Consider the following 25,152-nt stretch of genomic DNA (forward strand, 5'->3'; position numbering starts at 1 on the left):
AATAATCAATGCTTCGGGGACATAATATTGTCAAGAGTAACGCCGCGAATGCATTTATCACGTGTGTGCCCCAACCTATAGTTACGTGTGACAGTGGTACCCATGGCACGTTAGGTGTGCCTGTTGGTACCCTCAGCCACACGAACGTCTGTCGAATATGACTGAGCTATAATAAGAGGCTCATTTGGGGCGAATGACCGTGACGCGGGTCTCGGGGGGTTCCCAAGGGATCAGTTCTGGGACCATATCACTGCGGCGGGACACACAAGTGCGGCTGCCGTGAATGCTGGACGAGTGGGATAGGCATGATGTGGCTTCTGGCTTCGGCGCTGGATGGCGGATAGGCTCATTCTGGGTCCCTAAAAGATAGTTTTTGCTATCTGTAAGAATCTTGGTTGTTGCATGCAACTCATCTTCAGCACACGAGCATACTCAAACACTTCATACTTTTTCAATTACTGAACGGTTTGCTCTACAGCCGTTCTCCCTTTTCATCCGGTTGATCGCCTCTGGGCGCCTGTGCCCTGTAGCCATCAAAATGGCACTCCCACTCTCACACAGACACATTCGCCAGTCATATGCTTGTATGCAAACATATATGAGCACCCACGCCGCTATTTCATTACCAGACAGCACAAGACCACACGACCAGCGATACAAATAATACATACATCTTCACGAAAATACAGCTTTATTATTCTGTCGATCCCGCGGTCAATGGTTATGTGTCCTATATGTAGGTGAGATCGCGCAGGTGATCGGTGTGTGTGGGGGGTTGTGCAGTGGTGTCGAGCCGGCCAGGACGGCCTCGACACCTCTCTCGGGACCTACCACACCTCCTAGCACAGACACCGACAGCTGGGTTACTCGCTACTTCCTCATAGGTCTCCGGCGGAGCGGACAGTCAGCACGAACCGCGGCGCAGCTCGTGACAATCACGGCTTATCGCCACAAAACACAGACCAGCGACCCTCTGAAGCACCGCGTCCCATGGCACTCTGCGGTCTGGGTCTGCCCTACACAGGGCTACTACGAGTATACGTACGGGACCGGGACTACCGTAAACAGTCGGTGGTAGAGCCAAGACCAGGACTACCGTCTACATTCAGCGGTATAGAGCCAGGACTACCGTCTACATTCAGCGGTAGAGCCAGGACTACCGTCTACAGTCAGCGGTAGAGCTAGGGCTGCACCAGCTACAGTCATCGGTAGAGCCAGGTCTACCATCTACAGTTAACGATAGAGCCGGGGGCTATACCGTCTATAGCCGGAGACAGATCTCGGGCTACTGTCTACATATGTCTACAACGAGCGACAGTTTCGGGCTAACCGTCTACATTCTTGGGTGAGCTCTAACGACTGGCCAGGCCGCCGCCGACCGTACGTCGAGTACGGCTGCTTATTATTCCGCGGTAAGCCACGGTTATACTCGCAAACTAATCTTACACAGATACAACCGGAACGCCGTCGGCATTCCAACAAGGGCAGTTCTGTTGTGTTTAATTTATCAGGTTAACTGTATAAGGTGACTTTGTTAGGATGTGGTGGGAAGAAAAACAGTTCGTGGCTCCCCGGAGCGTTCTACCAGCTCTACAGATCCAGTTCTTACATTTACTTTCTAACGTTGACCACCGTCTATAACGGTAACACTGCCCTAACATCGGACATCATTGCGGATAAGCCCGACTATCGTTCACCGAACACACATATCCGCGTGGTGGAGTTCTGCCTTCTGAAACAACCAAACAGTTCCGACACGGATAACTCGCTTGTGCGCGTTCCAACATAACTGTGAGCGCCTGCCCGCAACTGCCTGCTATCGTGGGGCGGCTCAGTCCTTTCGGGTTGCTGGAAGTCTCATAATGTCGATGAATCCATCAAAGCAATACCAGGACTGTTGGTAAGTACGATCTGTTCCTCGCCGGCATCGGGGCGCAGCAGCGAATTTAGACCGCCAATCCGTGCAAGATGGCCAGTCCCGGTCTTGGAGACCAGTCGGGGTCGACGTCAATCCATCCATGGACCTCCGGTGCCGGTAGTTTAGGGAGCTGTGCCCAGAGGGTTCCAGCGGCTAGTTGGTGGAGCGGGCCGAACCCTCCAGGGCCGGCAGCGAGGCCTCGAAGTCTCGCAGCGCTCGGTGGATGAAGATATACTGCTCGGCAGTCTGCACCATGCCGCCTCTGTAACGAGAACAAAAACCCAATGGTTTGAAAGCAAAATACAAATTGGTCAATAAAAAAGCACACACACATGATAATATAAACTAAGATGACAATACTGCAGCTTTTTATTATCGGTGAAACTGAGTGTGCTTTCCAAATACCGCATCTGAATCGTATCGTTCCTAATGAGCAGGGGCGGAGAATTGTCATAATCCCAGGGGGTGCTTTTCTAGCACCTGGCGAATGGAAGCGTCGAATTCTTGCGTAGAAAAGCACATATAGATGCGTTTTCCCAGCAGCATCACTCTCCTCGCGACTTACGCAAAGCAGTTTGTGTCTCAGACGTATTTTAAGCACCCCTAGAACACTATTATATGGCGACTTTTGAATTTCAGGGGGTGCTCGAGCACCCCCCAAACCCCTAATTCTCCACCCCTGCTAATGAGTAAGGATAAAGGGATTAAACGGATTATGGACTACAAAACGTTTCCTTGCTTTTGAAAATTTGAACAGTTATCCACATTAATATACTGATTCAGTTAAATATTTTTAGGTAATTTTCATAAAAGAGAAATGAGCCATTCAGTCAGACAGGCAAGCGCCGCGCAACGCACTCGCTGTGCCGTGCCGACTGCCTGCCTGTGTAGGTAGACTGCGCCGCCAAACACCAGTGTACTGCGGCACAGCCTACCCCCGTACGGAGGCGGCGGCGCCCGGTGCAGTGGTGGAGAGACGGGCCTTTATTGCCGTGCCAAAGCAAGACTAACGGCCCGTCGGGTCCACTATCCACACTCGACAGCGCTCTCACTGCTGTCACACTTTCTCAGGTAATTGGAAAATGGTGAAAAACAACACCCATCAGACAGCAAAACAAATGAGACTGATGGCGAGGCGCGAGCACGGAACGGGAAAGATACGCATCAAACACTAGAAGCTGTAAAGATAGTTAAAGGACACGTGTGTAGGATTTTCAGAAGATGAGTATCTTGTATTTATTGCAAGACGAAATAATCTGCAAAGTGAGGAAAAGAAAAAAGCGTCTGTACAGCGTAGTGGCGTGGCCTCAAGGGCGGGTGAGCCTGAAGCTACAGCAATTTCCTGAGTGTGCGTCTTCTGACGGTACGAAACTCCTCTCTCCCTCTCTGTCCCTCTTTCTCTCTCATTCTCTCTCTTTCTCTCTTTTCCTCTGTCTCTGTCTCTGTCTCTGTTTCTGTCTCTGTCTCTGTCTCTGTCTCTGTCTCTGTCTTGGTCTCTTTCTCTGTCCCTGTTCCTTTCTGTTTTTTTCTCTCTCTCTCTCTCTCTCTCTCTCTCTCTTTCTCTTTCTCTTTCTCTTTTTCTTTTTCTTTCTCTTTCTCTTTCTCTTTCTCCTTCCCTCTCTACCCCCTCTACCTCCTTGTCCCTAAGCGGACGAACCTGTCTCTGCGCATGCCACAGACGATGCCGAGCACGTCGACGCCTCCCTCTTCCATCAGCTGGCTGGTGCCGATCGAAATGGCGATCAGGCAGCCGGTGCGGCCGATCCCGGCACTGCAGTGGACCACCACCGGACCCTGGCGGCGACATCGTGACCGTCAGATAACTGAAACACTCAACGGTATTCGACACAGTATAGGCGTCACAGTCCTGGGGCTGGACACATTACTTAGCAATGCTGCTCAGCAGCGTTAGTCATGATGCATTATATCAGCTCCACAATAAAGCATTACCCGCTCGACTAAATGACGATATGGGTAAAACTCGTAGTCTCTACGGAAACTGAAGTTTCTATTTGAGTCCCGGGTCCGACTCATGGCGAGTTCTCACTCAGAACCCCGACTCAAGAGCCCCCAATTGACGGTGAATTTTACCCATAAGTCCTAGCTTAGTCTTACGATGAGTTTTCCCCCAAGCTACCACTCACAATGGGGCTTCCCTCTCAGCTCCAATTCAAACTCACGGTGGAGTATTCCTCTGAATCCCAACTCTAACTCACGGTGGGGTTCTCGCTCAGTTCCAACTCAAACTCACGGTGGGGTTGCCCTCGGAGTCACGCCTTGCGCTCTCCACCTCTGCTGCCATCTGAAGCAGTTGCTGCGAGTCGTCCGGTGTGCGATGGTCGGGCCAGGCCGTGAACCAAAAGTGCTGCAGCTGCAGCTGCTCCTTGCCGCGCTGCAACGAGACAGAAGCCGGGTCAGAGCAATGACTTAGGAAGTGTGTGACAAACTGGGTCAGACTGGAGATGGCAAGCGATTCAATACGCTCGATAGCGGAAAGACAAACAATCAAATGGAAGGAACAGTTATGCAATCAGACCTTAGAGCCAAACCGTGTAAAGATATCGCATTACATCCCACGAGTACCAGACTTTAGATTACGATATACCAAGACGTGTTGCGGACTGCATATTATAGCACGGTGGCTTGCCGCATTCCAAACTGTAATGTCACTCAGCTCAATTCTAGAACGCTCCATATAATGCGCCACAATACTGAACCACATCCCGGCGCCGACAGGACTTCGCTGCGGCGTTTGACAGCGCCGGTGCATCACAATACACATCCACTAGCTGAAATCGACATTCCAAATGGATCCATTAGGCATTACATACGACTGCATTAGCCATTAGGCATTGCATACGGATCCATTAGGACCTGCAATGGCATAGAGGCCTTTCAAGTCGATCGTGAATGGGTGCTCAATTTTGACGAGATGTTAAATCATAGCGTAAAAGTGTCATGAACACGACTGAGAGCAATAAATGTTCGATGTTGTGAATGCCGGTGCCTTCAAATGGCTGTTAGTGGAAGCCAATGAACGCGGCTGTCAAGTGTCCATGCTTGATATTGGCAGTGGCAAGTGAGGTCTAGAAACCTCAAAAGATTTACGAAGCCACTATTAATGAGTTCTTATTCCCATGAGTCCACTGTCCAGCTGTTGACCAAGAGCAAACTACCACAAAATTTCTCAGTACCACATCGTTTCTGGAAGTTGACATTTCAACGGCGGGACTAGCTTAAAAGTTGGACGTGCCGTTCATGAATTGCCAGTGTGGCCATGACGTCAACTGCGACAGCTGTTAGGTCGGCTCGACAGCTGCGGCCGAGCGGTGGCCAGCTGCCTGCCGGACGGTATATTGAGCGCCACGGCAACAGGACCGGGTCTGCCGGCCGCGCAGACATGTCACCAGGCGTCCAGACGGACCATCAGACGATGCATTGCAGACAGGTCACCTGACCTCGAGCCTCCAATTCAAATAAGTCAAATGACGTATTCGGACAAGCTTATTAATACTGGCATGCTAACCAAGCTATGGAAAGGTTAATTGACCTCCAGACAGGTCACCAGACCTCTAAACAGGTCAATGGACCTCTGTCCTCTACAGATATCCTCTGTGAGGCTCGTGGTCGCGGGGCTAGGCACGTACCTATCTGCCATCAAAATTAGCTGGATTCCCCGACCGTAATGCCGCAGATTAAACTTCGATCGCGCCCTGAGATGTGCTCGCCTGGCTGTGTCCACTTAGAGGCGAGCTGGTCACTAATGACGGCTGGGCGATATCCGACGAGACTACCAAGCAATAAAGAAAGACTAACATTAATCAACATCACATACGGCACTTCTTCAGAACAAGCTGAAGCGGAAATTGCTAAAAGAAATCCAATAAATAAAACAAGTGCCAATCAACAAACAAAAACAACTTTGGAATAGCGTCTCGAGACACGCGGCAAAGGCCACATACAAACACGCTGACAAAGGCAAACAAACAAAACCACGAGCAAATAATAAACAAACACAGCTGAATCAGAGCACCTACCTTGACAGTGACGTGCCTCAGTGTGTAGCCGTTCCTGGGCAGGATGCGTTTGACGGTGACCTCGATTTTGCCGAACGTTGCCTTCTGCCGCGTCTCAGGTAGGTAGCCGGCGCACTTAATGCGGCCATTTTCTCTCAGCTTTGTGATCATCACGACGGCCGGGGCGCGTCGGGACAGCACCATCAGCCAAAAGTCCTCGAGCGTGTGCGCCAGCGGCCCCTGAGTGGCGATGTAGGCACGTTCTTCGTTGTCGTACCCCTGAGGAGAGGAAACACAAGGTCAAGAACAAAGGCAAGGTCGTCGCTAGCACAGCGAACACGCTCTGCGACAAACAAGAGGAATAAGGCATGAACCTTTTTAAAGAAGAAAAAAGCTTGAATTCGGCTAATGCTCGACTCTCCAGGATTCATAAATCGCCATCTTGCCCGCAGGATGTGAGGGCGCTCTCATTTCGGCACACACCGCCGAGGAATCGCTGCAACTTTTATACCATCCAAGGGTTTGACGAAGATGAATTACTGACACGGCTGGCCAATGTTAAATATTCATTTCTCGGCCAGCATTATTGGGTGAGGGCGAATGCTCCATCGATTTCCGTTGGCGGGTCCCTACAGTTCCCGGAGCCGAGCACTCGTTCAGAAGAGGCTCCGTCGCCGCGGGGAGCCTCTCCAGGTTTTGTCACCCGCAGACGGCCGACCCCCGCCGACCCCGCTGACCCCGCTGACCCCTGCTGACCTCCAGCCGACCTGTCGCGGCCCCCGGGCGGTGTCTGACCTTGAGGGCGCACCCGACCGTCTCCGTCGCGGTCTGACGCCCACCCTTCCCCGGCAACAGGCTTTACTGATCCGCGGGTTTACTGACAGCAGATGACCTCTTTGAACGCGACTATGGGCTGTGACATAAGAGCAACTTTTGATCCATATAAGAATTACAGCCTGAGGGGGGGGGGGGAGAAGTATCCTGACTCCCTGAGGATATCCTAGGTGACCTGGAGTTGACCCGATTATAAAATCAAAGACCGGACCTCTTAGGGATTTATGTTGGTGAATATATCACGGGATGGGCGTGACCTGTGATCTGATGACGACCTATAAATTAAATGATCTGTCAAAAAAAAAAAAAATCGTAAGATGTGAACCGGGGCTGACGTGATGGTGATCATAATAATGCAATTATTTGACAGCAGCCTCAGACACGTGACCTGAGCGCCCCAGACGGATGTGCTGACGCTCGGTCGTCTGCCGCCTCAGCCCCGAGACTCTCTTCGGTCACGTGCGGCGCGGCCGCAGCCTCGGTGACGCCAATTGAAGGCGCGCTATGCCTGCTAATGGCGAGGAGAGCCAATACTGGCGCTGCCGCGACCGGAATCCCCTCCCCGACAGACGGAAGAGGTCTGCCCACGCCTGTGACCGGCATCGGGGTCAGACGTCCCTCCCCGGCCCCTGCCTTTTGCAGACCAGGCTCCCTCCCCTCCCCAAGTGGGGGACTACGCAACAAGACAGATGAATAGATGATCGATGATGCGTCCAGAAATAGAATGCGCTCTCGCTGGTGTGCAAATTAGGTTGGCACTAGAATATGCTAGGACTAAGATTCACTTTCGGTTACCTCATACACTAGTGCGAAATAAACTTTCGCATAAACGTCATGAGTTAAGGTGTTGGAACTCTGCCAGTTTCAAACGTCCGGGTGTCACACTGATGCACCATCATTTTTAACAGCCAGCGTACGCTTGTATGCATTGCACGTGGCATCGTCAACATGCTACGTCAACCAGAATTACTGCAATATTGCTGCAATACTGCTGAATTGCGATTGACTGAGCAAGCATTATACCGAACCCAGCAGCAAAGAACTATAAATTTCCAATTATGAGAGACCAATAAAAGCTCCGTTGGGAACACCGGGTCGCAAAGTTCAAGGCTAATTCGAAGTGAAACCGTGCAAAATACGCCAGTCGAATGGAATACAAGTGTAAATCAATAAACTGCACTTAGCTAATAGCAGCTATAGCCACGTGTTTTCCTTGTAGTCGTGACGGCTGCCAACGATTACAAGGAGTGTCCTCAGTGGCAAGCAAGGCAATTTACAGCAAAGAACATTTGTGCTTTTTTAGGACAAGCTCACGCTAGAAAATGACGCTTCAAACAAACATCAACTTTAATTTAGCTGCACAGCTCAAATTAATTGAAGTATTTGCCATCATGCCACAATTTACGGAATCATTTGACTTAAATAGCAATAATTTAAATAGCAATTCACATAGCACTTGACGTTATGAAGACAGCATTTTGGCTTTCATGATGAGTGTTCTATGTGTCCATACAACAGTTTAATTGCAGTTTTATAAAGAAGAAAAAGTAGAAAGACAGCTTTGTCAATCCCGTGAACTGTTTAAAACTCGGTTCGGGATAACGCTGCACCTCACATTAGTCCCGAATCCCGGTATCGCCTTCTCCCCTCACTCCCGGCCCTGACTGACCCTGATCCAGTTGGCGTTGATGTAGGAGGACAGAGGGTCCTCGTTGACTCCCGGCAGTGTCACCCGCGTGTGCTCGTTCGGCAGCACCGTCCTGAAACGAGCGCCACGTCAGCGCTCAGATCGCTCACAGTTATCCATCGTACATTTTCTCATTTTTTCGGTCCCTTGCAGCAATGGCAAACATTGTGTGAAACAAAGCAAACACGACGGTGTCAACAGTGAGCATCCAACATCGCAGGCGATTAGCGGGTGTGTGTTTTGCACTGACTTGTATCGATTTTTGGTGCTGGCGCCGACCACACCGCACTTGTCAGGGAAGTTGAGCGGAATGTCCCAGAACTCGGCCTGCAGAGCGGCCACATTCTCCTCTGTCTGACGGAGCTCCCGACGGGAGAGGCGGTTCCCGGCCGAGGCCAGGTACTCGGCCGCCTCACTGGAACGCCATAGAACACTGTGTTACACGGCGCCTCAGTCGTAAGATCACCACAGAACACTGTGTTCCCGGCCGAGGCCAGGTACTCGGCCGCCTCACTGGAACGCCATAGAACACTGTGTTACAGGGCGCCTCAGTCGTAAGATCTGCCGGCAGAGGCTAGGTGTTCGGCCGCCTCGATGGAGCACCACAGAACACTGTGTTATCGGGTGTCTCGTTGGAATGCCAACTGGAATACTATAACAGCAACACATATTTCTGCCTACCAGGCACATCGGTGGTAACTGGTAAACGTTACCAGCCAATGCAATTCGTAGCCAGCTGCAAAGCGTTATGTCTACCACATAATACTAGCATTATGTGCACTGCTAGCTAAGCGTAATAGTCGTCAACGGTCAATATACAGAGTGGGTACTGCATCACAAAATTTAAATTATGCTAAGTGATATGAACTGGTACAACACAGTCATGTGACATTGCAACAACGGATACATAATATCGGATATAAAAAGACCGGACACTATTATGCACGGCCCTTACATAGAATACGATGCAACGACACGTATAACAATTAAGCAGTAACGGGGAATAGTGCATAACGTTGAACTTCGGCCATATGACGGAGGTCAGGGTGCACTTTTCGCCGACCCTCGACCTTCTTTGCGATGCGTCCGCTCGTGTCAACTCCGCCCCCACATACATTTATCATGGGGTGATGTGGTGCCAAAATAGGCTCGCCTTTGTTCTTTGGCGTGACCGGCGGCCCCTAACGCGTCTAATCGGCCGATCGGACGGCGAACGCATTGCTGCATGAGCGTGCGGCGGCGGCCCCGTCGGACTGAGTGAGGGTCGGAGTGTCGGCCGGTGGGTGAACGGTGACCGGGAGTCACGCGACAGGACTGGACGGGTCGCTGCACTGGGAGGTCCTCATCGACACGGGATTGGAGGTCCACACTAGCTCGGAGGGGAGGGAGAGGGGGGGGGGGGTTCTACTGTCTTCGACACTATTATGCCCAACAAGGCTAGACGGTTAGGGTCCATCCACTGTGACTGGTCTGTAGCCATCCTGCGGCCCGTGACAAATTTAATAATTAGCCTGCGACTGATCCGTGACTTACATGTGAATGTTATGTAACTGATTTGGGATGGATCTGCGATTGACCTTTAGCCGACTTGTGACCTATGAACTACCTGAATAGCTGCGGTTGACTTCTGTCAGTAACCGTAGCAGCTGCGTCCAACAGAGCTCATTGTGAGACAGCGTCAGAACCGAGCTCCGAGCCCCAATTCAGTCCCGAATTCAGAGCGACTTCAGAGTTCCTTTATGCCGTGGAGCCCGCGGTCTCCTCAACCGCTCCAGCCCCAATCAATAGCCATGAGATCGAGAGTGGCGATATAGTCGGGAGATGGACATGGCACCAATCAGGACAGCGGTGGCTGGGCCCGGTCACTGGACTGGAGCGGTGCGCAGCGCTGCGTGACTGACCACTGACCAGTAGTATGGACAACATTGGTTCGGTTGGACACGCAGCCACTCGACCTCCATCCATGCTAGACATGATCGGCTAACGATTCCTCAAAGCGTACTCTTCGAGACTGCACTTGCATACAAATCGACTGCCTGTAGGCAGCCGGCTCAAAACGGCTTACTGTGAAGTGGCAAAGTTTCTGATCGGGAAGGTGCCCAATCCTACCAGGTGCACTGCGTGCCCTCGGCATCAATTTTGCCCTGTTCGTGCCCCACAGCGTCAAACATGATCTGCGTGTGATTGACGGTAGCGGATTCTATCCTAGTAGCGGTACCATTCCTCACCTGTGTGTGGCCGGGGAGGTGACCACGATTGGCTCGCCGTCCTCCTCCGTCTGCTGCAGCTGGATCGTCAGAGACGAGTTGGAGCAGCGCCGCTCCAGCAGACCCTTGGCCTGGGGGAGCACAGGAGGAGGGGTCAGTAATGACCTGGGGGCTGGAGAACGGGGGGGGGGGGGCAGAGACGAGTTGGAGCAGCGCCGCTCCAACAGACCCTTGGCCTGGAGGGGGAGGAGGAGGGCCACAGGAGGAGGAGGGGATCAGTGATGGTCTGTAACATCGCCTCTCCTGCAGATCAGCAGACCCTTGGCCTGGCCGCCTGGGGCGAGGGGTAAACGATCGCCTTTATAGCAGAAAACAGGATTCAAAGAAACAAGGAAGCATGGTTGTAAACGAATTGAGCAGCACAGCTCTCCAACGGAGCCTTGACCTGTGAAGTTAAATAATGAATGCAAGAGAGATCAGAGATCCGTAAAGAATGACCGGAGCTTCGAACACGTCCATCGAGATGTAGGTTAAGCCACGTTGTTGCGTCACACACGTCACACAAAGTCAAAGCAAACGAAGTTACGTCACGAGGAGGGAGAAGCCAGGCCGGCGCGGATTGCGATGGTGACAGTGGCATTCTGTAGATACTCTTAGTTGGACCGTGACCTTCAGCGGACCATGGCTGGGATAATCTCGGATGGACGTGAGCTCAGACGCCGATGGGCTTCGTGTTCAGACGCTCAGAGGGCGCGTCATTGTCCGAACCGTGACATCGGGTTAACTCTGACCTTTGAGTCAGGCCTTGACCTCAGTTGCATTACTTATTTGTGGGAGACACAAGATTGAACAGCCGTAACCTCCTGTGAACTGTGGCCTCTTGTGGACTAGAACCTGCGGATTGTGACCTCCAGCGGTTTGTGACCTCAGGACTGTGACCTCAGTGGAATAAGACCTCATCGGTCTGTGACCTCAGCGCACTGTGACCCCTTGCGGACTATGACCCCAGCAGACCGTGACCTGGCGCCGGCCCGGGTCGACCCAGCCCGGCGGGCCAGGTCGATGGTGCGTCGGCCAGCCGGCTGACCAACCGGCCACGGCGTGCAGGTATCGATCACACGCCTCGGCCGCGCCGGGCCGGCCCGGGCCAGGCCCTGATAGCGCCGTCCCGTCCAACACACACAATCGCCACCTCGTCATCGCTAATGCTATTCCGATAGGCGCAAAACATCATCTTTCCAGAATGGGAGTAACGTGATTTGTGGAGGTAAAAAACAGAGCACACACATTACGTAACGCTGAGTGTAGCTCGCCGTGATTGCGAAAGTTGTTATTGCTGGACAGAATAGATCCGAGGAAGCAGTCAGTACATATGACGAAACTTATTGGAATAAGTTCTGCATTAAATCTGATTTCATATAATGCATGCAAATGCTTAAAAACGTATAAAAAACATGTAATGTTGCAAATACAGACTGGGAGTTAAACTGTTCCGCAGTGTTACACCGGAAGGTAGACTGTCCCGCATTGCTCACACTGGAAGATAGACTTTCCCGCAATGTTTGCACTGGAAAGTAGGCTGGCCGCAATGCTTGCACTAGAAGGTAGGCTGGCCGGCAGTAAAAGTAAAAACAAAACTATTGTTTGCGTTGCGTGGTTGAAAATATAACTCGTATGCATGCATAATTACAACAGGTAGGTACATACCAGCCAGCAGTTAAGTGTACATTTGTTTTGTGTGTGTGTGTTCGGCATGCATGTATTCTAGTTATTATGCATGCATGTATGCACGACAACCAGCAAACATATAAATAGAGGAAGTCACGAGTGATGAAGAAGGCTGGGCAAATTGTTTCATTGAAGCACCTACAAACGATTTCGATTGGGCGCAATTACCTCATCGCTCACCAATGGGCAACAATAAATCCTCGACCTTATGAAACTGTTCAAAGACGGAACTCAGAGTCATTGTTTTTTTTTTTCATTTCGTAAATGTATTCAGGCCTAGTTCTGCATCAGTCAGGAATCAAGTAGCTACCACCAAGAGTTGCAGTGGTTTTGCAGAAAATCTAGCCATAAAGTTAGCCAACGCTCAGAAATGAGAATACCAACCCATTTCTGGCATCGCCGTCTATCTTACAGGCATCGCCGCTCAGTCTACGTTCCAGCACAAACATTGTGGGACAGTCTACCTTCCATCACGGATGCTGCAGGACAGTCTAACTTCCAGTGCAGACACTGCGGGACAGTCTAACTTCCAGACAAACACTGCGTTACAGTCTACCTTCCAGACAGACACTGCGGGACAGTCTAACTTCCAGTGCAGACACTGCGGGACAGTCTAACTTCCAGACAAACACTGCGTTACAGTCTACCTTCCAGACAGACACTGCGGGACAGTCTAACTTCCAGTGCAGACACTGCGGGACATTTTACCTTTCAGCAAACACTGCGGGACAGTCTACCTTCCAGACAGACACTGCGGGACAGTCTACCTTCCATCACGGATGCTGCGTTACAGTCTAACTTCCTGTGCAGACACTGCGGGACAGTCTAACTTCCAGACAAACACTGCGGGACAGCCTACCTTCCAGTGCAAACATTGCGGGTCAGTGGAGGGAGGAAGGGAGAGAAGAAGAGGGAGTAGCTGGGTAAATTTTGCATTTGTTGGAGGCGAAATAAGCTTATGGAAGAACGGAGAGAAAAGGGAGAAAGAACAGTGAGGATAGTAAGCATAACACACAGTGAGCATCACGAGGTGAGGAGGGGAAGGTGGAGGAGCTGGGCGTGGGCCGGACTCGGCCGCTGCTCCCGCCTGGCGTAACCTGGCACCGGATGTGTATTTCTATCGCTGGTCGATATTGGGCTGCCACGACGGCCCGCCGTGCTAGCCGGTACAAGTGGCACCGATACACGGAACATGGCTCCGACCGGACCGACACGCGGAAACACTGGTCAGGCTTTGGTCGGGCCGATGCACCGAGAAAGGTTTCCCGTCGAGCTAACACGTGGAGCACGTTTCTAGGCTGGATCGACAAACGAAACGCGGCTCCAGACCGGCTTGGGTCGCCGTGTTCAAACGGTGTCCCGCGGGAGCGTCGCGGTGAGCCCCCACTTCCGCGGCCCGATCCGCCCCCAGGTCGGTCGTGCCGGTGGTGTAAGACCTCCGCCCACACGGCGCCGCGGCTCCGACTGCGGTGTACCGCGCTCCCGCTGACCCTGCTCCCCCGTCCCACGGCGGCAGCTCAGGGGACGGCCGCCGCCGGTCAGCGTCCGGCAAACTGTGGACACTGGGCGGTGCATAATGCAAGCGCAGCCGCCCCGGACTTTGAAGTGCAGGTGCGCCAAATGTCGGCAGAGACGAGTCATAGGTCACTGAAAGTCGCGACAGTTCGGGTAACTCCAGACGCTGGCGGGGCGTCCGAAATGGCAGTGGAGAACAAAGCAGAACTGAAGTGGAGGTTGATGGTTCTATGAAAACAAGAGATTCGACGATTAATGCAACCCAATCTCATTTTTCATAAATGAAAAATGTTTAAAATAGAATTTCTGGCCCACTCTGGTTAGTGGTTCGTTTACGTAATATCAGTGAGAAACGTGATGTCACCCACCGTTACATATGACCCACTTTCAGCTAAACTAGTTTAGGCCCAGAGTGCTCCGAAATTGTATCTCGCCTGTTGACAATGTGATCAATGGGACCTTAAATGAAAGTTGGCTTTGGAAAATAGGCAAAGGCTCATCCAAAAGTGAATATTCCACAGCAGCAGAATAAAGGAGTACTTTCAAGCTTCAAAGATATTTTCCCGCATTATATGCGTTGAGATACACGGCATGCACTATACAGATATACTCTATAATGGTCGTGACAGCTGGCGAATACGTGACGCAAAGCGAATCATAAAGCATCCGTGATTGAAGTGCTTAATGCCTTATCTAAGGTGCTTTTTTCTAACAACGGATTTATCGTTTATCTACATATGTCAATGCGTGCAGCAATCTGAATAGACAGTTTATAGCACACGCCACACAGACGTTGACATGATCACCGATATTTTCGATTTCCTTGACACTTGTTTCAGTATTGACTGATGTTGACTTATCCCACGTATGTCATCAGACCTGCTGTGGCGTACCCCGTGTCTCTGGCGGACCTACCTTGATCCTAATGGGTGCACCGGCTGCCTGGTCGCCGGCCCGCCCTCCTCCCGGCTGAATATCTGCGCTGCCAGTGGACATCCGCAGCGCGTGGTGAGGGATCCATTGCTGGGTCACCACCTTCCCAGGAGCTCCACGCACCCGGCGCACCACGACAATGGCCTGTCAAACACAACGGAGACGTCAGTTACTGCAGAGAGACTCATACACCAGTATAAACACACACATCAGCTGTGCTTATACCGCCAGCTGACCAGCTCGTGGCGATGCAAGGACAATCTTTGGACATGGCTGCAGTCGAGTGGAGTCTGACCTAGGAGCGATATGCGTCTGAGAAGCGATGTCGTCACTAGGACGCCCATAAAGGTCGCCCCAAGTTGTAAAACACAGCATTTACCGAACTCGCTGATCGTGACTGTAACGACCCAAGTTGGGCGCGGAAGTTCGGCACGCCCGCTGATTTGGCCCACGTCGCCGAGCAGCAGCACCAGCGCTCGCTCGTTCCGACACTAACTCTTTGCTGTCGATAACGACCCCCATTGCCGGTCGGTAACAATTCGCCGGTCACAGGTCGCACCCGCAGTCGCTGGCACTGACCTTAGGGGCCTCTACCCACGCACTGGTGTCGTTACTTACGTAAGCTCTGGCGCCTCAGTCGCCGGTGGGCGGGTTACGCCGCACTTCCCACCCACTAAAACCACAAAGCTCATTAGGTTTGAGTTTGTTCCGCGTAGAAGCTCTGCATTTTATCCCGACCAAAAGAACTTCTGACAACTCGAGTGGTCTCATGAAGAATTAGTCGCATTTTGCGTTTCCACTCACCTGTAAATAGTTATGTAACGACGTATGGTGTGGTGTGTCATAGCATGTCGCTTGTTCACTATTCAGTTATCACACGTAGGTACTATGATATGCATAATTGCATAGAGCCAACATCTACCTTTTCCAAGCATTGCTCTGCTACAAGCAGTGCTACAAGTGTCACCTATACACCTACTACACACATAAATATACAGCACACGTGTGGGGCATCTGTTTTCTCCCACAAGCAGGAGGTCGTTTGGCACATCTATGGCTGCAGCGCGGAGATTAGCGCGGTCAGCAATGTGTGCCTATAACGGGAAAATCGATGTGAATGGCCACTAACGGGCAATCAGGGTGTTTGTATAGGAGCGCCGAGGATTTCGCTGCGCAGGGAGCTCTTGTTCATTTCCACGGCGGAAAATGCTGCAGGGGGCAGCGGCCGGGGATTCCTGGCAGGAGCGGTGACCTACCAGTGACCGGTCACTGCAGGTAGACAATGTCTGCAGGTGGGGTCACTGCAGGTACACGGACGAGAAGGCAGTGCTTACTGCAGTGCTTGTATTTAGGTACAGATTGACCAAAATGCATCAGCTGTGACAACTGTGAGCAGCTGGTAGATAGTCAATGCATGTGTTTATTGTTACCTGTTTAGTGATCGCTCACCACAGTCGGCATCTGCAACAGCTGTTGTGATTCTTAAGGCTCACAATCTTCAATGTAGCCCTTTTTATGATGGCACATTCAACATTGGACACCTGTTGAATCCATTTAATTCTTTTGGTACCTACCTGATAAATTTTAGTAGTTTACTGTAATGTGTACCTCCACCTCTCGAATCGAATGACTTGTCGATTGCTTTGCTTACTTTCTTTCAAATTCGATCAAATATGTACCCAATGTTCCGTCGTGGAAAGGCTACTATGTGGGATTGTAGAGCCGGATCTAGTACATTTATCAAATAAAGTCGCATTTATCATCTGGGATTCCAGATATAGAGCCGTTAGCGTGTTCCCGACCGTAACTGTAATTTATGATGCCACACGAGTGCACCAGAAAGTGGTATCACGCCGTCTCTGGTGCGAAAAATGTAGTGGTTCTATTAGATCACGGTTCAAGTGTGCAGAATAGCCTCTGCAGCCTTTAAGTCTACAAATCACCCCACCCACACCGTTTCAAACGTGTGGCAGCTGGGTGATGGACGGCAGCCTTGCCGTCATCTCGGCCGGGGCGCGGGGCGGAACTCTGCCGAGAGGACCCGTTGGCAGGAATGTGGCAGGTGGTCGTGCCCTGGAGAGCTGATGGAGTGTCAGCACCAGAGGCCATTCATCAGCAGCGGACACGACCCGACCGCCTTGACGGCCGGCGGACGGACATTGGACGCTGAGGACGGTCCCTCGACGGAGACGGCCGGCGGAGACGGCTGGCGGAGACGGATTCGGAGAGCGCGGAGACCGTCCATGGAGACGAGAGCCGTCACCGCTGCCGTCAGTGGCAAAACTCGCAAACCTCAGTATCAAGCTGCGACTTTGATAGACGAAGTTTTGAGCTGTCACGGACACATTTCTGCAATTTATAAATCGCTTCGTTCTTGCTGAATGATCCTGTAAGGTTCCAAGATCACGACGAAAACAGAAAATACCGCTCTTTTCTTCACAAACTATTTACATGACTGCGTAGTGCGTATGAAATGACTTTCACTTCACTTTCATGTTGAACGATGAGTAAATGATTGATCATCGACGAGGCGAGATGATGATCGACGAGAACTTCGCACCAAATTTCAAACTTACTTGGTTAGATAACATCGTTGGAAATTGCGTAACAACCCAGTTCAGACTTAGATCATCAATTTAATAAACTATCCACTGCAACAATTTCAACGAAAGTTTCTTGCGAATAATTTATGATTAATGAATACAGAATGATAAATCATGCAGACGTTGACACCACACAAATGCAGTGTCAGATCCCATCCCAAAAGTCGGCGCTTTGAACTGGTTGGACGAGGAGCACTGGCGTGACAGAGCTGTGGGCGGGTTAAGTTTGTTGAAATCTCGGCAGCTGTAGTAGGTATTGACCCGCTGGCCGACTCTGCTGAAAAACAGCCCACTGCTGTGGCTGCCACTTGATGTCTCTGACCGCTCGCGGGCCACGACATATAGAGGGCTGCTGGAGGAAAAAGATTGTGTACAAAGAAACAGCGCAGAAACTGCACCAAATCAACTAAAAACAATGAGAAGTAGAAGGGGGCCAATTGAGAGGAGGAGGAAGGGAGAAAAATAAAGAATGAGAGAGAGAGAGAGAGAGAGAGAGAGAGAGAGAGAGAGAGGGGGGGGGGGGGGGGGTAGGGACGGGAGAGAGGAAGAGAGGGAAGGAGAGAAAGAGTTTGTGTTACATGGTCTTCCGTTTAATGCGTGTGCGATAGTGAAATTGCATTCCGCTATGCTCGGCACTCAAGACCTCCCGTGGGACTTACACAATCATCTGACTTCTCAACCGCAGCACCCATGACCTCAAACGAAGTGCGAGCAAATGTCAGCTCCGGCCCAACATAAGACGTCTGAGATAGAAAGGGAGATGGGTTTGTCGACCCCACCCAGCTGCCTGCATGGTTACTAGCTGCATGAGTGGCCCACGGTCATGCTACTGAAGCACCAAACGTGAGCAGTTGCACACACCATTTACCCTTCTTCCGCGACAGAAGTGAAGCGTTTCCCTTGGAGACAACTCGAGTCGTGGCCGAACGACCTCAGCCAGCCTGGTACCGAAAATGTCAGGACGAGTCTGCCTGGAAGACGGCCGTCATTTCACAAGGAAATTGCTGGCATCCTGATTGTCAGCGGCCACACTGGCTCCGAGTCGCCAGTTCACCGCTGCGCGGCGCTACAATTTGAAGCTACAAGGCCCCATCCTCTATCCATGCAACGGACAAACGTGCAATTGAGAAGAGTGAGCAAGTAAGGAAGCAAGGAGCAGAGAGAGAGAGAGAGAGAGAGAGAGAGAGAGAGAGGGAGAGGGAGAGAGGGAAAGAGCAAAAGAGAGAACATGGAGGAGAAGAGAGAGAGAGAGAGAGGGAGAGAGAGAGAGAGAGAGAGAGAGAGAGAGAGAGAGAGAGAGAGAGAGAGAGAGAGAGAGAGAGAGAGAGAGAGAGAGAGAGAGAGAGAGAGAGAGAGAGAGAGAGAGAGAGAGAGAGAGAGAGAGAGAGAGAGAGAGAGAGAGAGAGAGGCGGCGGCACTTGGTGGGGCTGAGGCCCAGACTGATCGTCGGTCAGCGCCGTCCGCAGGTGTGCCGGTCCCACGGCCGCCGCGCCGCTGTCTCCAGGCCGACCTGAACACAGGGGCGGCCATCGGCGGACGGAGCGGCGCCCGCCCTCCCCAGCACGACCAGACGGCGTGCCAGGCACAGACGCAGGCCATGGGAAGAGCCCGGCGCAGGCAGTACAGAGTGTGCCAGGCACAGACAGAGTATAGGAGGAACCAGGCGCAAGTAAAGCACGGGATATGGATGGAGCCTGGAGGTGCCATGCAGCGCAGCACTCGGTGCGGCAGCAAATGTTAGACGCAAATGCCGACTCTCGAGACGACGGAAATGGCTTAAGAAACCGACATCGGGAGATGACATGTCAGTCGCAGGCAGGCGGTGCTGAATGTTCTTCCAAATCCATCCGCCGCACAGGCTAGAGGCGGAAAGGATCCGTTTGCTCTGCTGAATGCACCAGATGTCGAATATTAGTGGACACGAATAGAGGTTATACCGCACGAGACCAAATTGGCCAAAGAGCTAGGGCGAACTGTCACCATCAAATCACCCGAGGACCCGCGTATAGGTATAAGTTTCAGATAGTACTTTTATATATATATATATATATATATATATATATATATATATATATATATATATATATATATATATATATATATATATACCATCAACGTCAGCATTTATTCCATTTTTATTATTAGCGTATTGAGCTTGAGCATCCTCTTCTGCAATCCAATACTTTTCCATAAATCCCACTCAACCTGAGCCAAAACAGCATCTATTTATACGGCATAAGCCTTACCCTTCTAACATTCTTTTCCCACATTATCCCCTAAGCTCAGAGATTGATGACTAGTGGCAATAGCAGGCGTCGCCTGCGTGCCCTGGCTTCCCAATCACGGGTGCAGGGATTGATCGATGCGAGAATGGCATGTCAGGAATAGACGCCGGAGGAGGGATTACTCTGAGCATTCCTACAACATGTTGGCATGAAAGGGTTTGCCGAGCCGCTGCGCAGAGCCGCTGTTCGATCGATAAGTGCATGGTGATGGAAATGAACTCTCACATTCAGTGGGCTTTGCTGTAAGTATCGGCCCAAAATACATGCATTAAATGAGAGGGAATCAAGGGAAAGATCGGACATGTAAGCTTTGACGCTGAGACAGACCGCTATAAGCTCAGGCCTGGAGGGGAGGGGATTCTGCGGATAGATCTCTTAGCTGAGATCTGGGAGCTGGGAAGCGAGGGGACCCTGCTGACATTGGGGCTCATCCGCTGAGGTAGACCGCTGAGCTGAGAGGGAGGGGAAGGGAGGGGACCCTGCTGACATCGGAGCTCCGCTGCTGATGCAGACCGCTAAGCTGAGACCTGAGAGGTGAGGCAGAGACCACAGAGACCCTGCTGAGTTGCTGACATTGGAGCTCCTCTGCGGAGGCTCGCCTATCAGTCCGATCGGAATAGCGATCGATCAGGGAGCTGACGCCGCTGTAACAGCTGCAGCGCTGCTGAAAGAGGATAGATGAGCCAAGGCTCTCTTTAGATAGGTCCAGGATAAGGCGATAGCGTGGCTTTTTTAGTTGTGAGCTGTGGCCTGTGATTTGTGAGATGAGATATGAGAGCTGAGAGCTTAGAGCAGCGAGTTGAGAGTTGTGAGTTGTGAGTTGTGATCTGTGAGCTATAAGTTGTGAGCTGTGATTTGAAAGCTGTGTGTTGAGGGTTGTCAGTTGTGAGCTGCCCAGCTGTGAGCTGTGAGCTGTGAGTTGAGAGTTGTGAGCTCTGAGGTATTAATTGTGAGCTTGAGTTGTGCGCTGTAAGAGTGAGATAGCTGTGAGTTATGAACTGTGAGCTGGGAGTTGTGGACTATGAGCTGTGAGCCAAAAGTAGTGAGCTAATAGCTGAAAGCTGAGAGCAGCCGGCAGCACAAATATTAACGAACCCTGAAGGCTGTCGAGACTCATCGTCATTGTGACGGGTGCTGATAGCCTAGAAAATATGGTACATCTATAATTAAGTACACGGGTATGTCTATTGCGCAACAGGAGTATCCCGCGTGTAAATATAGTGCGCAGCCTGCAGCTAGCCTATTACACTTTAATGTTCAGATGTAGCTGGCTTTTAGTGTTGGAAATCTACGCCCGAAATAGCGCTGCCGTCCTGTAATTAAGTCACCGAAACAATGGGTTTTAATCCAACCATTGCCGCGAGAAGAGGAAAGGCGAGCATTCACGTAACCTTTGGTCTTTCAAGGAAATACATTTGTGGAACGAAATGTGATAAATTATTCACAGATGCTGTAGCAGTGTAGCACGTGTTAGAGGCTCACGCTTCACTGAACAGTGGAACAAATCCAGCTTTGATGTTTTTCACTAAGATGTGTAGTGATGTGCCTATACCGCTACTTTGGTTGATAACACCGCAAGCTCACGTAACGTGGCACTTTCGCGTTGCCTTGAAACGCATGGTACCCGGTACCCTCACCTTCTACACTGAAAACAATTTAACCCAAGGCCCACGAGTAAACCGGTGTTTTGCGGGTACCCCTATCCGCAACCATTTTTAACCACCCTCCCAGGAGTACAGTAAGGTCCCATTGCAGTGTAGTCGTCCCTGCTCTCAGCGGACTTGTTCGCTGACAGCGGTTATATCCGCTCAGAGCAAGTACTACTACACCGCAATGGGACCTAGCACTACTCCTGGGAGGGTGGTTAAAAATGGTTGCGGATAGGGGTAACCGTAAAACACCGGTTTACTCGCCAGCCTTGGGTTAAATTGTTTTCAGTGTATCGATGCTTGCAGTTCTAACTCCCGTGACGCAGCACTCGGTAATTCCGTGACGACGTACTCAGTACTCACACCCCCTTTCTCGGCACTTAGTACTCACTTCCGTGACGCGATGCCCAGTACTCGTGTCGCGGTACTTGGTACCGCGATACATAACAAGTACCGCGGTATACCAGGTGCTCTCCTGTCGCCGTACCCGGTACTCACCCCCAAGACGGTGGCCACTGTTCCCACGGCGATTCCTGCGATCAGCAGCCAGGGCATGTACTGCTGGCGACCAGTGGCTCCAGGAGAGCCTCCTGCTCCGGCCGCCAGGCGCTTCATCTTGGTGCCCGAGCCCTGGTCCGCCCGCAGCGCGGCGGCCTGCGGCGGCGGCTGGATATCAGCGGCGTGGTGCCGGAACGCGTGTCTGATCTGGTCCAACTGACGGGCCGTATCGGTCTCAGAGGAGGCAGGGTCGGGCCGTGAGCGAGCCAGCTCTGCTGCCAGATCGTCGTGGTCAGCGCGCTTCTCCTTCTCCAGCTCTGAAAGCTCTGCTTGTTGTTCCTCTTGGTCCTGTTCTGGGTCTTGGTCGCTCCAGTCAAAGTTTCTAGCTTGCGCCCTCCCAGCTTTCGATTCCTCGTCGTCTCGCTGCTCCATCCACCCGCTGTGCCATCGGTCGGACCCGGCCGCCGCTCCCCAGACGCCGTCCTCGGGACTGCCGATCTGTACCCAGTCATCGTCAGAGGGGTCTGGCAGCGGCCCGCGCGGCCACGGCTCTTTCTCCTGCCTCAGAGGAGGCCAGTCATCCTCCAACGGCTCCACATCTGACCAGACCGGCTCGTAGTGGCCCCGCTCGGAGTCGGCGCCGCCCGGTCCCAGTTGTATCCAGTCGTCGTCCAGTGGTTCGACCCGGTACCGGTCACCGTCCGAGGTCAGAAGGTCATCAGAGGTCAGCAGGTCATCGTCGTCTGAGTACCGGGAAGGACCGTGACCGGACACCAGTCGGTCCAGAAACGGACTGTAGCGGCCGACATTGTTGTCCTCAGAAGCGTACAGGCCGGCCGATACTCCTGTCGGGGAGGGAAAAACGGTCAGCAAGGCGCTCCAGAAAACCACCAGAAACCAACAACACAGATTGCCAATAGTTCCGGGATACTGATAGCGCTTGAGCTTGGATAAAAATAAAAGTAAAATAGATTCCGGCTTTGCAATGTTATGAAATAGGTTATCGAACACATGACGAAATCACCATTTATCGTCGTTCAGTCGCGTCTTACATAACGCTCAGCCGACTGTTGCGAAATGCTAAGTGGAATGCGCAAGCTATTTTCTGCAAAAATGAGCCCACTTGCAAAATGGGAGACCAAGAACGCTTCGTTTCACTCCAGATCGCACAATGAATCGACTCAGAATCGAGCGTTCTTTGCTGCTTTTATGAATAGATTAGAATCAATGTTGAGAATGGTGCTGGAATCGTCATCATCAATCTAACGCATGTGAAAGCACATCGCAAAGTCACATCAAGAAGCTCCGCTTGCGCTGAATGGAATTCCCGGAGAGGAGATAAAAGGGAATTCAGAAAAAGTTTGGCAGCCCGTCATAAAAAAGATCTCTACAAAATCTTCCCGAATCTTTATGAAAAGACATCAGTAAATGAAAAAAGTCGCAGGGTAGCCCAAGAAAAAGTCATTGGGTTGTTTCGGATGTTGTTAGTGAATAAAGTTCAGTTTCTGAAACAATTAATATTCAAAAGGTCATCCCTAGATAGCGACAAAATATGCTTTTGAGACATATGCATACAATTCAAGCGGCTAAAATACAGGGGTACATTCAAAGAGAGAGAGAGAGAGAGAGAGAGAGAGAGAGAGAGAGAGAGAGAGAGAGAGAGAGAGAGAGAGAGAGAGAGAGAGAGAGAGAGAGAGAGAGAGAGAGAGAGAGAGAGAGAGAAAGAGAGAGAGAGAGAGAGAGAGAGAGAGAGAGAGAGAGAGAGAGAGAGAGAGAGAGAGAGAGAGAGAGAGAGAGAGAGAGAGAGAGAGAGAGAGAGAGAGAGAGAGAGAGAGAGAGAGAGAGAGAGAGAGAGAGAGAGAGAGAGAGAGAGAGAGAGAGAGAGAGAGAGAGAGAGCGGTGAACTCTCTGCATCCCCCAATGTGTCCAGTGGGCACTACTGTGCACGTCCACTGGATGCGGTGGAGCCCCCATGTGTGGGAGAGGGTGACTGTGCGTGGATGGGTCTGTATGGCGGCACCTTTTCACGGCGAGATGTATCGCTGGGAAGGGCTGCCTCTAGTGGTCAGCCTCAAAGGTCGAGCCACAATGGTGCTATCAGAGAGAACTGGTGAATGCAACCTCCCCGTTCGCCTTGTGATTGAGTGAAGGAAGCCTTTGGGTATCAACCAAACGTAGAAGACAAACGCGAATGCGGCAACCCAACATACTTCAACTGATCAGCATATGATTATCCCCTTCGTAGGCATAATCACACACTCTAAGTCTAATGACTATTTGAGTCATTTTGGTTTGGTGTATACTGCATACTCATTGTTGCCGATTTCTGTGCATCTCAACCACTTCAACCACTTCCAGAGATAAATGTCCTAATTGTAAGGAACGTCAGCTGATAAAGTTAACAAATGTTTAGGCAGTTTAAAAAGAAATCTTTGACATGGATCCTCCAAAATGGTTGGATAATCATGTTTTTTACCAAGAAGTGGCACTGCTTTTCATTACGATTCGTCGTAACTTGCTAAGAAAATGGCGCTTTGAAATGGGACCCCAAAACACTGACTTGTAGCCATCAGACTAAATAAGTGGATTGTCACTATACGTGTACATTGTACACGATATACAATAGTACAATGCTCAATACATAACCTCCAGGAACGTCCATACAGCTAGCATGATAATGCTTAAGCGGTAGGTGTATTCTGTGGTTTATTATACCCTTTGATTAATGAAGAAGGTATACTATTGTATAAGTAGTTGCTGAGTGAACAAACTCACGCCACCCACCAGTTCCTTTAGAAGCGATAATTTCTGACCTAGAAATCATATTTCATAACAGATGCCCTTGCTGTCGCCATAATCTTTACACACCGCATTGAACATTGGTTCTTTCATGTGTCACTCGTAGATAAAGTGGAAAGGAGGCAAAGGAGCACTCTGGCATCGACCGACCTTCTTCGATCCACCGTGGTTTTTGCCGGCCCAACTTTTCCAAAGGCTGGCCGTCCAGTGGGCGGACCCCACCAGGGCGGCATTGGTCCAGGCGATTCAGCGTGACAGCAAGTCTCTGTAATTAATGTTTATGTTTTCGGAGTTGTTCAAGAGGATAAGTACAAATATTACATTTATTCAGATATTTCGGTACTCGTTGTGGTACCTTCATCGGTGAAATGGCGCACAAAGTTTCGGTTCGTAGTTCGACAATCACATACAATACAAAACACGCGACAACGTCATCTAAAAACCTACACTTTAAATATGCCTGAGAAGACCTGATTACCT

The 25,152-nt window shown here is 51.1% G+C and overlaps 1 protein-coding gene across 1 annotated transcript; it reads right to left on the reverse strand.

Annotated features, from left to right (window-relative positions):
• Positions 1–674: 674 nt before the first annotated feature.
• On the reverse strand, positions 675–25,152 carry LOC122375575 (tyrosine-protein phosphatase non-receptor type 5-like). The gene is made up of 10 exons (XM_043355064.1): positions 24,823–25,152; positions 21,874–22,718; positions 14,821–14,982; positions 10,684–10,793; positions 8,706–8,870; positions 8,438–8,528; positions 5,956–6,213; positions 4,170–4,310; positions 3,576–3,712; positions 675–2,180 (listed from the first exon to the last, which is right to left on the reverse strand). Exons 2-10 carry the CDS (start codon positions 22,303–22,305, stop codon positions 2,072–2,074), a joined length of 1,605 nt encoding a protein of 534 aa, XP_043210999.1. The 5' UTR covers positions 22,306–22,718; positions 24,823–25,152; the 3' UTR covers positions 675–2,071.

The sequence above is a fragment of the Amphibalanus amphitrite genome, unplaced genomic scaffold (assembly GCF_019059575.1).
Source record: "Amphibalanus amphitrite isolate SeventyFive unplaced genomic scaffold, NRLGWU_Aamphi_draft 001875F_arrow, whole genome shotgun sequence".
Lineage (NCBI taxonomy): Eukaryota > Metazoa > Arthropoda > Thecostraca > Balanomorpha > Balanidae > Amphibalanus > Amphibalanus amphitrite.